The 15,700-nt window shown below is 42.2% G+C and overlaps 1 protein-coding gene across 3 annotated transcripts in view; it reads left to right on the forward strand.

The window, feature by feature from the left end:
• Window positions 1-15,700, forward strand: part of EFCAB6 (EF-hand calcium binding domain 6) — a 175,646-nt gene that overhangs the window by 14,006 nt on the left and 145,940 nt on the right. For all 3 annotated transcript variants that reach the window (XM_070755297.1, XM_070755298.1, XM_070755299.1), the window contains exons 5-7: window positions 1,474-1,543; window positions 4,937-5,073; window positions 13,011-13,123. In XM_070755297.1, coding sequence (XP_070611398.1) covers window positions 1,474-1,543; window positions 4,937-5,073; window positions 13,011-13,123 — 320 coding nt within the window. The remainder of the gene's footprint in view (window positions 1-1,473; window positions 1,544-4,936; window positions 5,074-13,010; window positions 13,124-15,700) is intronic.

Below are 15,700 nucleotides of genomic sequence, written 5' to 3' on the forward strand. Positions count from 1 at the left end.
TTTGAGGTTAGTTGGGGGAAAGATCAGAAGCAACGTGAGAAAATATTATTTTACTGAAAGAGTAGTAGATGCTTGGAACAATCTTCCAGCAGACGTGCTTGGTAAATCCACAGCAACTGAATTTAAACATGCCTGGGATAAACATAGATCCATCCTAAGATAAAATACAGGAAATAGTATAAGGGCCGACTAGATGGACCAGGAGGTCTTTTTCTGCCATCAATCTTCTATGTCTCAAAATGGGTGAACAGTGCAGTCAGGCGGTAGGGAAAGCAAGTAGAAAGCTTGGCTGCATAGCTAGAGGTATAACAAGCAGGAAGAGGGAGATTGTGATCCTGCCAGTGAGACCACATTTGGAATACTGTCTTCAGTTCTGGAGACCTCATCTACAAAAAGATATTGATAAAATTGAACGGGTCCAAAGACAGGCTACAAGAATGGCGGAAGGTCTTAAGCATCAAATTTATCAGGAAAGACTTCATGAACTCAATCTGTAGAGTCTGGAGGACAGAAGGGAAAGGGGGGACATGATCGAAACATTTAAATATGTAAAAGGGTTAAATAAGGTCCAGGAGGGAAGTGTTTTCAATAGGAAAGTGAACACAAGAATAAGGGGGCACAATCTGAGGTTAGTTGGGGGGGAAAAAGAGCCGGGGTGGCGCAGCAGGTAGGTTGCTGTACTGCAGGCCACTGTAGCTGACTGTAGATCTGAAGGTCAGCAGTTCAAATCTATATTACCAACTCAAGGTTGACTCAGCCTCCCATCCTTCCAAGGTGGGTACAATGAGGACTCGGATTGTGGGGGCAATATGCTGGCTCTGTTAAAAAGTGCTATTGCTAACATGTTGTAAGCGAAGGGCGGCATAAAAATTGAATAAATAAATAAATAAAGATTAGAAGTAATGTGAGAAAATATTATTTTACTGAAAGAGATTAGATGTGGCACAGAGGTTTTATATTCAAGGGGGCACCATCTGAGGTTAGTTGGGGGAAAGATCAGAAGCAACATGAGAAAATATTATTTTACTGAAAGAGCAGTAGATGCTTGGAACAAACTTCCAGCAGACGTGGTCGGTAAATCCACAGTAACTGAATTTAAACATGCCTGGGATAAACATATATCTATCCTAGGATAAAATACAGGAAATAGTATCAGTGCAGACTAGATGGACCGTGAGGTCTTTTTCTGCCGTCAATCTTCTATGTTTCTAATATTCTTTACTTTGTGATAGAATTCCTCCCTTCTTGGCTTTTCAAACTAAAAAGCAGTACGTTAAAAATTGCAAGTCTCTTGGTACCCGATTTCTCCTTAGAAGCAACAGTGGCCCATTGCTCACCACTGACCAAGCTCAACAGCCACCAGGAGCTGGCAGTTCCATTTTCATCCCCCGCTAAAGCTGTTAGTAAGGAGGCAGGCTTGATAAAAAAAAATAAAAAAACCTGAGTGATTTTAATTTCTGGTTGATTTTTCAGGTGGAATAATAATGTCCGAGAAAGCCGAACCAGGACCTTAAGCCAGATGGAGTGCCTCCTACGAGAGAAGGTACCACCCCACAAAAGGATTTCACCTTGAATGGGAACCCTAATGTTGCAAATCTCAATAGTTAGTTGTAACTTATCTCATTTTTTAAAATTTATTTATTTATTTATTTACTTATTTACTTACTTACTTACTTATTTACCTATTTACTTATTTACCTATTTACTTATTTACCTATTTACTTATTTATTTACTTATTTATTTACTTATTTATTTACTTATTTACCTATTTACTTATTTATTTACTTACTTATCTATCTAATCTATCTATCTATCTATCTATCTATCTATCTATCTATCTATCTATCTATCTAGCTGGTTAGTTAGTTAGTTAGTTAGTTAGTTAGTTAGTTAGTTAGTTAGTTAGTTAGTTAGTTAGTCCAATACACAATGAGGGTTTTAGTGGGTATATATCTATCATACACGGAGTAAAATACATGATGATGGTTATAGAGGAGATGCTCATAGTAAAATATATCTAAGAAATAATAGAAAAGAAGGTATAGTAATAGAACATATCAATGAAAGAATAGAAGAAGAGATATAGGAATAGAAGAAAGGAATAGGAGATATAGGAGAGCAATAGGACAGGGGACGGAAGGCACTCTAGTGCACTTGTACTCGCCCCTTACTGACCTCTTAGGAATCTGAATAGGTCAACCGTAGATAATCTAAGTGTTGGGGGTTTGGGGATGACACTATGGAGTCCGGCAATGAGTTCCACGCTTCGACAACTCGGTTACCGAAGTCATATTTTTTACAGTCAAGTTTGGAGCGGTTAATATTAAGTTTCAATCTGTTGTGTGCTCTTGTGTTGTTGTGGTTGAAGCTGAAGTAGTCGCCGGCAGGCAGGACGTTGCAGCATATGATCTTGTGGGCAATACTTAGATCTTGTTTAAGGCTCGCTTCTTCCCGTACCGCGTGGCTGAGCTTCTACACATGCAGAAGAAAAAAAATCAGCAAAAAAAAATTCAACAACCCCCCCACCCAAATTTAAAAAAAAGATGGCAATGTTCATGGACCGGCACCAACAGAACTGGTTCTGTAACATCACCAGCGGTTTTCTATCGGAAACACCACCTCCGGACTTCCGTATTTTTGCGATGCTGCAGGGGAATCCCAGCAGCGCAAAAACGGGCGCTTCGCTGGCAACGGAAGTCCGGAGGTGGGGTTTCCCAGCGAGGGGAGCCTCAGCGAAATCGCAGCATCAGAAAAACACGGAAGTCCAGAGGTGGGGTTTTGAGGACTTCCGTGTTTTTGCGATGCTGCAATTTTGCTGAAGCTCCCCTCGCTGGCTGAGGAATTCTGGGATTTGAAGTCCACACCTCATAAAGTTGCCAAGGTTGGAGACCTCTGGTATAGCGAGTTCTGTTCAGCTTTCTGGGTTACAGAACAGGCCATGCCTGTTTTAAAACCAAGCCATCCTTTCATTCTTTAAAAAAAGAAAAATCCAGCATCAGGAATCTTATTAGCATCACATCAACAGGGACTTCACATATTCAATAAACAACAGTATGTTAAGGTGTAAACATCTTTCTGACAGCATAAGGGATTTTTTTTCAATTGCCAGAACAATTCAAAGCAGGCTGAGAAGAAATGAAAAGGGGTGAGTAGCTTTCCATCCCTTTTCCATAGTAAGATTTATTTTCCCCCTTTTCATTTTATGTTTATGGGGATTTGAAAATAATCTAATTCTTTCCTATCTGGTTTGGCTCATCTTTACCAGCTGGTAAATAGGAAGCATTCGCCATAGGAGTCCAATCCACTGCAGAGTGTAAACAGATGGAATCAATATAAAGTGACAAGTTGAGACTGTGCTACTGAAAAGAATGGAGCCAAAATGAACAGCGTAACAGTCGCTGTACTTATTTTGTTCCAATTCATTTGGTGCGGAATAGCACTTCGAATCTCCACAGCTGTGGCCTTCCATATCTTTGATTTTTTTTATTGTGTGTGTGTGTGTGTGTATATACAGGGAGGGAACAATTCCATTTTTAAAAAAAATATACAGTGATACCTTGTCTTACGAACTTAATTGGTTCCGGGACGAGGTTCTTAAGGTGAAAAGTTTGTAAGATGAAACAATGTTTCCCATAGGAATCAATGGAAAAGCGATTAATGTGTGCAAGCCCAAAATTCACCCCTTTTGCCAGCCGAAGCACCCTTTTTGGCACTGCTGGGATTCCCCTGAGGTTCCCCTCCATAGGAAACCCCACCTCCGGACTTCTGTGTTTTTGTGATGCTGCAAGGGAATCCCAGCAGGGGAATCCCAGCATCGCAAAAACAAGCACCTCGCTGGCAACGGAAGTCCGGAGGTGGGGTTTCCCAGCGAAGGTAGCATCAGGGAAATCGCAGCATCGCAAAAACACCAAAGTCCTTGAAACCCCACCTCCGGAGCTCTGTGTTTTTGCGATGCTGCGATTTCACTGAGGCTCCCCTCGCTGGGAAATCCCACCTCCGGACTACTGTTGCCAGCGAAGCACCCGTTTTCACGCTGCTGTGATTCCCCTGCTGTGATTCCCCTGCAGCATCACAAAAACATGGAAGTTCAGAGGTGGGGTTTCCCATGGAGGGGGGCCTCAGGGGAAACCCAGCAGCGCAAAAACGGGCGCTTCGCTGGCAACAGAAGTCCGGAGGTGGGGCATCCCAGTGGTGGCGGTGGGTTTGTAAGGTGAAAATAGTTTGTAAGAAGAGGCAAAAAAATCTTAAACCCCGGGTTTGTATCTTGAAAAGTTTGTATGACGAGGCATCACTGTATTTTTAATTGGTTTTGCACATAAAGGTACATAAACAAACATAAAACAGTGCACAGCATAGTTCCCTCTAAGCTGAGCAATGAGCAATCGCTCACTTAAAAATCATCATCAACTCAGAGTTTTCCAAACCTGCCCAGAAGCCGAGAGGGAAAGAGTGAGAGGGAAGGAGAGAGAGATGAAGAGAGAAAGAGAGAGAAACAGATAGAAAAAAAGAGAGGAAGGAAAAGAGAAAGAAAAAGAATGGGAGTAAGGAAGAGAGAAAGAAAATCAAAATCTAGTTTGAAACTAGCTCAACTATTTAAGTGGCATTTTGATATTGATAGAGTTGCCCGATTATGAGCTCACTGTTATAGACACACAGTACAGTATTTTATTTTGAAATTCTCTGAGGCAAAACAGGGTGGGTTTTTTATTTGTCTGTCTGTCTGTCTGTCTGTCTGTCTGTCTGTCTGTCTGTCTGTCTGTCTGTCTGTCTGTTCATTCATTCATTCATTTATTTAATATTTCTGTGCTGCCCAGTCCTGAAGGGACTGCCGCTCAGACACTATACTTTTCCGCCCCCCCCCCCCCAAAAATTAGAGGGAACACTGCTACAGACTCTTCGGTATTTCAATACAAATCTTTTGAAAATTCTTAACAGATTTCTAAAAAGATCAAGCACTTCATCAAAACTTGCAGACTCTTTGATTATAATCAAAATGGACAGATCCAGCGGCACGAACTAAGAAGGATTCTTGAAATCAACTGCTTCAAGATGACAGATTGCGAGTATGATAAGTAAGTAAAGCCCAGGAGGGACAATTACAGCCTAGATTCGTAGGAATTGTCATTAGTTCTGTAACTACATCAGAGGTGGATTCCTATTGGTGTGCTTCGGTGCAGTAATCCAGTAGTGGCCCGCCAATTGCACAATTTGCACATGACAGCTCTGGTGCTATCTTTGCCGGGGCCGCACAAATCCCAGCGACCGGTTAGGTCCCACAGAGTTGGCCTTCTCCAGGTCCCGTCGACTAAACAATGTCGTCTGGCGGGACCCAGGGGAAGAGCCTTCTCTGTGGCGGCCCCGATCCTCTGGAACCAGCTCCCCCCGGAGATTAGAACTGCCCCCACCCTCCTTGTCTTTTGTAAACTTCTTAAAACCCACCTCTGCCGCCAGGCATGGGGGAACTGAGACATTTCCCCTGGGCCTATACAGTTTATGAATGGTATGTTTGAGTGTGTGTTTTCTTTTTATAAGGGTTTTTTTAATGACTTTTAATTATTAGATTTGTCATATATTGTGTTATCATTGTTGTGAGCCGCCCCGAGTCTACGGACAGGGGCAGCATACAAATCTAATAAAATAAATAATAAAATAAATAAATTTTGAGGTGGGTTTTGCTTCTGCGCATGCCTGGAAGCAAAATCGTGTGAGGAGACGCTCAGGTGCATGTAATTTTCATTGCTGCACATGCACAGGAGCAAAAACGTGCATGAGGGAATGTGTGCATGCGACCGTAGCAAGCATGCACATGCACAAAATGTTGCAATGTGTGTGCAGCGCCCAGATATAAAGATAAGAGGAACCCGGCACTGCACTACGTTTATTGTAAGGTTGCAGCAACAAAATCTTGCAAGTTGAAAGCATTCCTCCCCTCCTCTGCCTTTGCTTTCCAGAGAAATGGGGAAGGGTCCCTTAAAACATTCCCCATTCCTTCTTTGAGCTGAGATATCTCTTATATGACCACTGTCTAGGTTGCAGCTCAGCTTTTGCTTCTCAGAGTTAATCTCACAACCCATTATTTTGAGTAAGAGATCATCAGAAAATCCCAGAACTATGGGCTAAATCCTTCCCTAGAGTCCATCATGAAAAATATATAATCTTTAGAATTACTAGGAGTTAAATTCAACCCAAGAGCGAGTTACATAAATAGATAATATTAAAGGAAGAACTTACATTCAATCTTACTCTGATAAGTTTCTAAGTTCTTTTGAGTAGAGTGGTTAAAGTTAAAGATAATTCAGCCATGCTTATTTATTTGTTTGTTTGTTTGTCTGTCTGTCTGTCTGTCTGTCTATCTTCTTCTTCTTCTTCTTCTTCTTCTTATTATTATTATTATTATTATTATTATTAATTTGATTTGTATGCCACCCCTCTCCGGAGACTAGGAGCGGCTCACAACACAAAAAACATGATACAAATCCAACAATAAAAAAACAATTTAAAACCCTACATATAAAAAACAATCATACATTGATTTTGTCCAATACACAATGAGGCTTTTAGTGGGTGTACCCATAGTAAAATACATGATGAAGGTTATAGAGGACATACTCATAGTAAAATATATCTAAGAAAGAAGAGAAGATATAGGAATAAAACATATCAATGAAAGAATAGAAGAAGAGATATAGGAATAGAAGAAAGGTATAGGAGATATAGAAGAGCAATAGGACAGGGGACGGAAGGCACTCTAGTGCACTTGTACTCGCCCCTGTTGCAGGCTACTTCTTACCACTACTTCTTTTGTAGATATATACTCAAACAAAATTTAGCTTCATGAAAACCACAATTGAATCTCTGTCCAATGCAAACTGCATTTCTTTGATACCTGGGCTATTGTGTTTTTTAAAAATCAATACCGGTGTTTAGGGTTACAGATTTGGGCTGTATAAATGCAAACAGTCATGTCCAGTCAGCGAAGCAGTGGAAGTGATGTGCCCGTGCCTGGAGGCTGTTGGGGCCTGGATGGGTGTCAACAAACTCAAACTCAACCCAGACAAGACGGAGTGGCTGTGGGTCTTGCCTCCCAAGGACAATTCCATCTGTCCGTCCATTACCCTGGGGGGAGAATCATTGACCCCTCAGAGAGGGTTCACAACTTGGGCGTCCTCCTCGACCCACAGCTCACATTAGAGAAACATCTTTCAGCTGTGGCCAGGGGGGCGTTTGCCCAGGTTCGCCTGGTGCATCAGTTGTGACCCTATCTGGACCGGGAGTCACTGCTCACAGTCACTCATGCCCTCATCACCTCGAGGCTCGACTACTGTAACGCTCTCTACATGGGGAGCACTTGTTTCCGAACAACTGTTCGGAAACTTCAGATCGTGCAGAATGCAGCTGCGAGAGCAATCATGGGCTTCCCTAAATATGCCCATGTCACACCAACACTCCGCAGTCTGCATTGGTTGCCGATCAGTTTCCGGTCACAATTCAAAGTGTTGGTTATGACCTATAAAGCCCTTCATGGCACCGGACCAGTTTACCTAAGGGATCGCCTTCTGCCCCACGAATCCCAGCGGCCAGTTAGGTCCCACAGAGTGGGTCTTCTCCGGGTCCCGTCAACTAAACAATGCCGCTTGGCGGAACCCAGGGGAAGAGCCTTCTCTGTGGCAGCCCTGGCCCTCTGGAACCAACTCCCCCCAGAGATTAGAATTGCCCCCACCCTCCCTGCCTTTCGTAAGCTACTTAAAACCCACCTCTGCCGCCAGGCATGGGGGAATTAAGACTTCTTCTCCCCCTAGGCCCTTACAACTGTATACATGGTATGTTTGTATGTATATTTGGTTTTTATATATTAAGGGGTTTTAATTTGCTTTTAGTATTGGATTTTATTGTATATTGTTCATGATTGTTGTTAGCTGCCCCAAGTTTTCGGAGAGGGGCGGCATATAAATCCAATAAAATTTGAAACTTGAACTTGAAACAACTACTAAGTGGCATCAAAGGGTTAATTTGGGCCATCTCTTTGTTGCTGTTAAATGCCCCAGGCTTTTGTGGTGAAAATATGGTCCCTATTTGGACCGGGAGTCATTGCTCACAGTCACTCATGCCCTCATCACCTCGAGGCTCGACTACTGTAACGCTCTCTACATGGGGCTACCTTTGAAAAGTGTTCGGAAACTTCAGATCGTGCAGAATGCAGCTGCGAGAGCAATTATGGGCGTCTCTAAGTATGCCCATATCACTCCAACACTCCGCAGTCTGCATTGGTTGCCGATCAGTTTCCGGTCACAATTCAAAGTGTTGGTTATGACCTATAAAGCCCTTCATGGCACCGGACCAGAATATCTTCGGGACCGCCTCCTGCCGCACGAATCCCAGCGACCGGTTAGGTCCCACAGAGTCGGCCTTCTCCGGGTCCCGTCGACCAAACAATGCCGTCTGGCGGGACCCAGGGGAAGAGCCTTCTCTGTGGGGGCCCCGACCCTCTGGAACCAGCTCCCCCCTGAGATTAGGATTGCCCCCACCCTCCCTGCCTTTCGTAAACTCCTTAAGACCCACCTCTGCCGTCAGGCATGGGGGAACTAAACATCTCCCCCTTGCCCATGTTGTTTTGCCATTGATTGATTGACTGTGTGTCTGTTTTTATATACATTGGGATTGTTATAAATTTATTAATTTTAAACTGTAATTAGATTGGTGGGCATTGGATTTGTTATTTGTTATTATGTACTGTTTTATTGTTGTTGTGAGCCGCCCCGAGTTTGCGGAGAGGGGCGGCATATAAATCCAATAAATCTAAATCTAAATCTAATCACTTTAATATGAGGAGTCTGCATCCTTCCTGAAGTCTGGAAAAAAACTTTAATTTGGAAGGTTTAGAGAACTGGAATGAGCTGCCATAGCAGAAACATTAAGCTGAAAAGGGGAGAGAAATTAGGACAGACTATTTATTTGTTTTGCTTTGCTCTAAATATTTTAATATCTCTTGTTACCAGCAACCTCAAAACAAATTTTACCCCGTATTTAAAAGCTTGCTGTTTGATATTCCTCTTTTTTATGGGCACTTGGCATGTTCTCCAAAATTAGATGAAAACAAAGGAAAAACCCTTCTTATAATTTGGTGCACATAATTACAGAACAGAAGCCATGCTTTTAAAAGTAGAGCAATGAAAAACAACAAAATGTGGTTTTATTTGATAATAAATCTTGTACTTGGCATCCAACTCTTCAATGTGATAAATCTAAATGGATGTTACTAGAACAAAAGGAGTGTTCATAAAAAGTGTCACAAATTTTTTATCTGGTGCATTTAAATCTGAATTAAAACGATGACATTTATTCTCTCGAGATTTGTAAAATGTCTGTAGCCAAATGGATTTATCTTTTGTTGAATTTAAAATGGTTCTTAAGGGAGTTGCAAGAAAGCCCTTCAAAGTTTCTTGCATAATGCCTAGCGTTGATTAAACAGGTTCATGATTGTTTATTAAATTTGTAAGGTAAAAGCTTGACTCCTGGGAACCTCCTGGGATTTTTTGTACAATTTTCTTAGAAGCTATATGGAAATTTTATTTATTTATTTATTTATTTATTCATTCATTCATTCATTCATTCATTCATTCATTCATTCATTGGATTTGTATGCCGCCCCTCTCCGTAGACTCGAGGCGGCTAACAACAGTAATAAAAACAGCATATAACAATCCAATATTAAAACAATTAAAAAACCCTTACTATAAACCAAACATACATACAGACATACCATGCATAAAATTGTAAAGGCCTAGGGGGAAAGGGTATCTCAGTTCCCCCATGCCTGGCGACAGAGGTGGGTTTTAAGAAGCTTACGAAAGGCAAGGAGGGTGGGGGCAATTCTAATCTCTGGGGGGAGTTGGTTGCAGAGGGCCGGGGCCGACACAGAGAAGGCTCTTCCCCTGTGTCCTGCCAAGCGACATTGTTTAGTTGACAGGACCCGGAGAAGGCCCACTCTGTGGGACCTAACTGGTTGCTGGGATTTGTGCAGCAGAAGGCAATCTCTGAGATAATCTGGTCCGGTGCCATGAAGGGCTTTATAGGTCATAACCAACACTTTGAGTTGTGACCGGAAACTGATCGGCAACCAATGCAGACTGTGGAGTGTTGGTGTAACATGGGCATATTTGGGAAAGCCCATGATTGCTCTCGCAGCTGCATTCTGCACGACCTGGAGTTTCCGAACACTTTTCAAAGGTAGCCCCATGTAGAGAGCATTACAGTAGTCGAGCCTCGAGGTGATGAGGGCATGAGTGACTGTGAGCAGTGACTCCTGGTCCAAATAGAAGCTATATGGAAAGACTCAGGTGTGGGCTTCAAAAATTTTAGCAAGCGGTTCTCTGCCTGGCTCATGGGTAGGTGTAGCCATGGTTGCTGTGAGTGCCCCTTGTCCACCTCTGGTCATGTCAGATTCTGAGGAGGATGAGCCAGGCCCTTCTGGATACCCTGGGCCAGGGGGGTTGCCAGCTGTTGCAGACAGTGAGAAGAAGGGAGAAAGTGGTCGGAGTAAAACTGAGGAACCACTAGAAGGGGCTGATATGACAATGGGATTGTTGTGGTTAGCTCTGGCCCAGCTCCTGCCCCAAGGACTGTGGATGTGGGGGAGACATCCACATGCTGCAGGCCTGTTTTGCCTCCGGTGGAATCTGCTGATGAAGGCTCCTCTGACCAAGAAGACATGAGTGACAGGGAGGAGGAGAGTGTGGCAGACAGCTCAGAAGGAGATCAATTATCTAGCTCCTCCTTGGATTCAGAACAAGAGTTAATGATACAGCCACGCATGCGGAGAGCGATGCATAGGCAACAACAACTGAAAGATTATTATCAAAGAAAATGAGGCCACCTGTGGTTGGGTGGGGCTGTGGTCATTAGTGAGGCTGCTATAAATAGCAGACTGTGGGTTTGGCCATTGTGGAGGATTATCTGATCGTTGCGTTTCGTGACTGCTTTGCTGACTTTGACTTTTTGTGTGCTGATTTTTCCCTGCTTTGAAACTAAACCAGAGCAAAGTGTGTTTCACTTTGTGAAAGAAGGACTGTGAATTGCCTCACAGCTGCAAGCTAAGTATCACAGGACTGATAAAGGACTTGTACAAATTACCAGTTTGTTTGGAGACGAGTGCTCTTTGCTATACCAAAAGAGGGCTTAGTTTAAGTGAATTTTCATGATAAAGAACATTGTTTTGAATTTTCAAATGTGTGTGTGTCTGAAATTTGTACCTGTGAATTTTTGGGAGGATTCTACCAGAGAGCCCGACAGAACAGGGATAAAGGAGGGATCTGAGCTCAGAGGAGGAGATTGACAATTTATGATAAACTAAAAAAGCCCTTGACATTTTTTTAAAGGAAGAAAGAGAAGGAAAGAAGGACTTGCCATGAGTTACAATCTTCCAGTGGCTTCTTCTAAGTCAGTCTTGGCAGCTTGAAGATATGTGGGCTTTGGCTCCCTGAAAAGATGGCAGCTGTCTTAGCTGGGGAATTCTGGGAATCAAAGTCAACACATTTTCAAATTGTCAAGGTTGTTCTAAGTCAGGGGTTCCTAAAATTTTAAACTTGTGAAGTTCAACTCCCAGAATTCTTTCGCCGAATTCAGACCGTGCAGAATGCATCTGCAATGTCGTTTGGCGGGCCCCAGGGGAAGAGCCTTCTCTGTGGCGGCCCCGGCCCTCTGGAATCAACTCCCCCCAGATATTAGAACGGTCCCCACCCTCTTGTCTTTCGCAAGTTACTCAAGACCCACCTATATCACCAGGCACGGGGGAACTAAGACATCTCCCCCCGGCTTTCTAATATATTTTATGTTTGGTATGTATGTGTTGAATGGTTTTTTTAATTGTTGGGGTTTTTTAATGTAATTTTATTATTAGATTTGTTTCATTATTATACTGTTTTTAATTGCTGTTGTGAGCCACCCCGAGTCTTTGGAGAGGGGCGGCATACAAATCTAATAAATAATAATAATAATAAATATAAATAATCTGTGAGAGCAATCATGGGCTTCCCAAGGTATGCCCATGTTACACCAACACTCCGCAGTCTGCATTGGTTGCCAATCAATTTCCGGTCACAATTCAAAGTGTTGGTTATGACCTATAAAGCCCTTCGTGGCACCGGACCAGAATATCTCCGGGACCGCCTTCTGCCGCACGAATCCCAGCGACCGATTAGGTCCCACAGAGTTGGCCTTCTCCGAGTCCCGTCAACTAAACAATGTCGTTTGGCGGGTCCCAGGGGAAGAGCCTTCTCTGTGGCAGCCCTGACTCTCTGGAACCAGCCCCCCCCCAGAGATTAGAACTGCCCCCACCCTCCTTGCCTTTCGTAAACTCCTTAAAACCCACCTCTGCCGTCAGGCATGGGGGAACTGAGACATTTCCCCCAGGCCTATACAATTTATTTATGGTATGTTTGTGTGTATGTCTGCTTTAATAATGGGGTTTTAATGTTTTTAAATTATTAGATTTGTCATGAATTGTTTTATTGTTGTTGTGAACCGCCCTGAGTCTACGGAGAGGGGAGGCATACAAATCTAATTAATAATAATAATAATAATAATAATAATAATAATAATTATTATTATTATTATTATTATTATTATTATTCTGGGAGTTGAAGTCCACAAGTTCTTAAAGCTGCCAAGTTTGAAGACCTCTGTTGTAAGTTGAACGGGTGACACAAACAATGCAATTAAAATGTTTCTTTCTAGATGTTTTTTTTGGGGAGAAGTTAAAAAATAAACATCCCTTCTTTCAGAATCTTCCCAAGCTGATTAGGAAAAGGGAAAAATTGGTTCCCAGAAAGTAATGAATATGGTGGGGAATGATAAATAAATCTTTTGGGCTCAGAATTTAAAAATTAAAGAAAATATCTTACATTGCTCTTATTTTTATTATTATATTCATCATTTGTACATATAGTTAAACATTACATTAGTTTATTCTCCAAAATTTAATGAACCTATGTGTGGTTTTTTTATTTTTTAGATTATGGAATCGGTATTGTATTTCAAGAACAAATACACTGAATTATAAAGAATTTTTGCAATATCTTGGCATAAGTTTGGAGAAGAAAAAGAAAAGAAAGATGAAAGATTTAGGTAAGCATCTTAAGGGGGTGGAGGGAAGAAGCATTAAACCATCATTTCACTGCTAAAAAGTTTGGTTTCTCCAATTAGAATAGAATAGAATTCTTTATTGGCCAAATGTAAATGGACACACAAGGACTTTTGTCTTTTGTGCATATGCTCTCTGTACACACAAGAAAAGATAAGTTTGTCAAGAATCATAGGGTGCAACACTTAATGATAGTCATAAGGTACAAATAAATAATCAAATCATATTAGGAACCAGTCAATATAAATTGTAAGGATACAAGCAAGAAAATTACGGTCATACAATTATTAGAATAGAATAGAATAGAATTTTATTGGCCAAGTGTGATTGGACACACAAGGAATTTGTCTTGGTGCATATGCTCTCAGCGTACATAAAATAAAATATACATTTGTCAAGAATCATGTGGTACAACACTTAATGATTGTCATAGGGGTCAAATAAGCAATGAGAAGCAATATTAATAAAAATCTTAGGATATAAGCAACAAGTTACAGTCATACAGTCAACATGGGAGGAAATGGGTGAAAGGAATGATGAGAAAAACTAGTAGAATAGAAGTGCAGATTTAGTAGAAAGTCTGACAGTGTTGAGGGAATTATTTGTTTAGTAGAGTGATGGCGTTCGGAAAAAACCCTGTTCTTGTGTCTAGTTGTCTTGGTGTGCAGTGCTCTGTAGCGACGTTTTGAGGGTAGGAGTTGAAACAGTTTGTGTCCAGGATGTGAGGGGTCAGTAAATATTTTCCCCGCCCTCTTTTTGACTCGTGCAGTATACAGGTCCTCAATGGAAGGCAGGTTGGTAGCAATTGTTTTTTCTGCAGTTCTGATTCTCCTCTGATGTCTGTGTCGGTCTTGTTGGGTTGCAGAACCAAACCAGACAGGTGTAGAGGTGCAGATAGAAGACTCAATAATTTCTCTGTAGAACTGTATCAGCAGCTCCTTGGGCAGTTTGAGCTTCCTGAGTTGCTGCAGAAATAATATTCTTTTTTTGTGTAGCGAACAGTGTTATTGCAAGATGGGGACATCAAGTAAACTCACACCCTATACAATCCTGGTATGGAGGCGGGGGAGAAAAACAATAAATCATCCAGAAACCTTAAGTAAATTATTATTCAATCAATGAACAACAATCCCTTTAACCAAAGGGCAATTTCATACTGCAGCCTAAGCTACTTGTCTCCTGTGCTGCTTCCACCTGTTTCTTAAGGCAGCTTCTGAAATTCCAGGTGAGATTGGGTAATGGCATGCAAACCTTGATTGGTTGTTCCCCTGCTTGCCATTTCCATTCATGCAGAAAAGCAAACCTGATTGGCTGGCTGACTAGCTAGCTGTATCTGTCTACTGAGACCAGCCTTCCTCTCTAGGGCTTGTTCGCTCCTCATTCATCCCTATGCTTTCCCAGATGTTTGCACACATGAATGTCTTTCCAAGTTATATTCTTTCTTTTTTTTAAACCCTTTTTTAGATTCCCCTCCCCCCTTTGTTCCCTTTTTTCCCCTTGGCACCGTTGTTGCTCTGATGCCACAAATACCCTGTTTCCCCGAAAATAAGACGTACCCCGAAAGTAAGGCATGTCAGAGGTTTTGCAGAATTTGCTAATATAAGGCACCCCCCGAAAATAAGGCGTAGTCAAGTTTACATACGGTACGGTGGAAAAACATACGGTACCATTCAAAGCTGTTCATAGCGGTACCGTAATAATGTGGCGTCCCCTGCTGGCCCCTTCCATCGCTTTGTACCGTCCAGTACAGCAGACACAGTCTGCTGCTGTCTCACCGCCATTACTCCACTACAGTGCGTAGACTGTAGTTCCTCTGGTGGCCGGAAGCTGCAATAGCGGGAGTATACTGTTGTACCATATAAGTGCCATCGTTTGTGTGTGTGGGTGCCATACTGACAGTACCGTACCGTAATCAGTGTACCGTACGGTACACTTTCTTTGGGGGTGTCAGCTTTTCTGCCTGTGAATTTGTCTTATTTGAGAAATATAAGGCACCCCCCGAAAATAAAACGTAGCACAACTTTTGGAGCAAAAATTAATATAAGACAGTGTCTTATTTTCGGGGAAACACGGTAATCAAAGCAACATGAAACAGGCTGTTCTTTGTATTTTCCTCTAATAAAAATTGTCAACTACCAATTAGTGGAGGACATGCAACAGTGATGGCGAACCTATGGCACATGGATCCGTACCTGCTGGCATGCAAGTTATTAATAATAATAATAATAATAATAATAATAATTATTATTATTATTATTATTTATTAGATTTGTATGCTGTCCTTCTCCAAAGACTCGACTGCCCTAGATCAGCTCCAGCATGCATGTTCCCACCCGTCAGCTGATTTTTGGCTTGCACAAAAGCCAAAGGGCATTTTCGGCTTCCAGAGGGCCTCCGGGGGTATGGGGGAGTGTGAAAAATGGACCTACTGGGCCCACTGGAAGTTGGGAAACGGGCAATTTCTGGCCTCCTGATGGCCTCGTGAGGGAGGGGCGGGAGGCCATTTTTGCCCTCCCCAGGCATTGAATTATGGATGTGGGCACTTGCGCACGCGCAATAGT

The sequence above is a fragment of the Erythrolamprus reginae genome, chromosome 6 (assembly GCF_031021105.1).
Source record: "Erythrolamprus reginae isolate rEryReg1 chromosome 6, rEryReg1.hap1, whole genome shotgun sequence".
Taxonomy (NCBI): domain Eukaryota; kingdom Metazoa; phylum Chordata; class Lepidosauria; order Squamata; family Dipsadidae; genus Erythrolamprus; species Erythrolamprus reginae.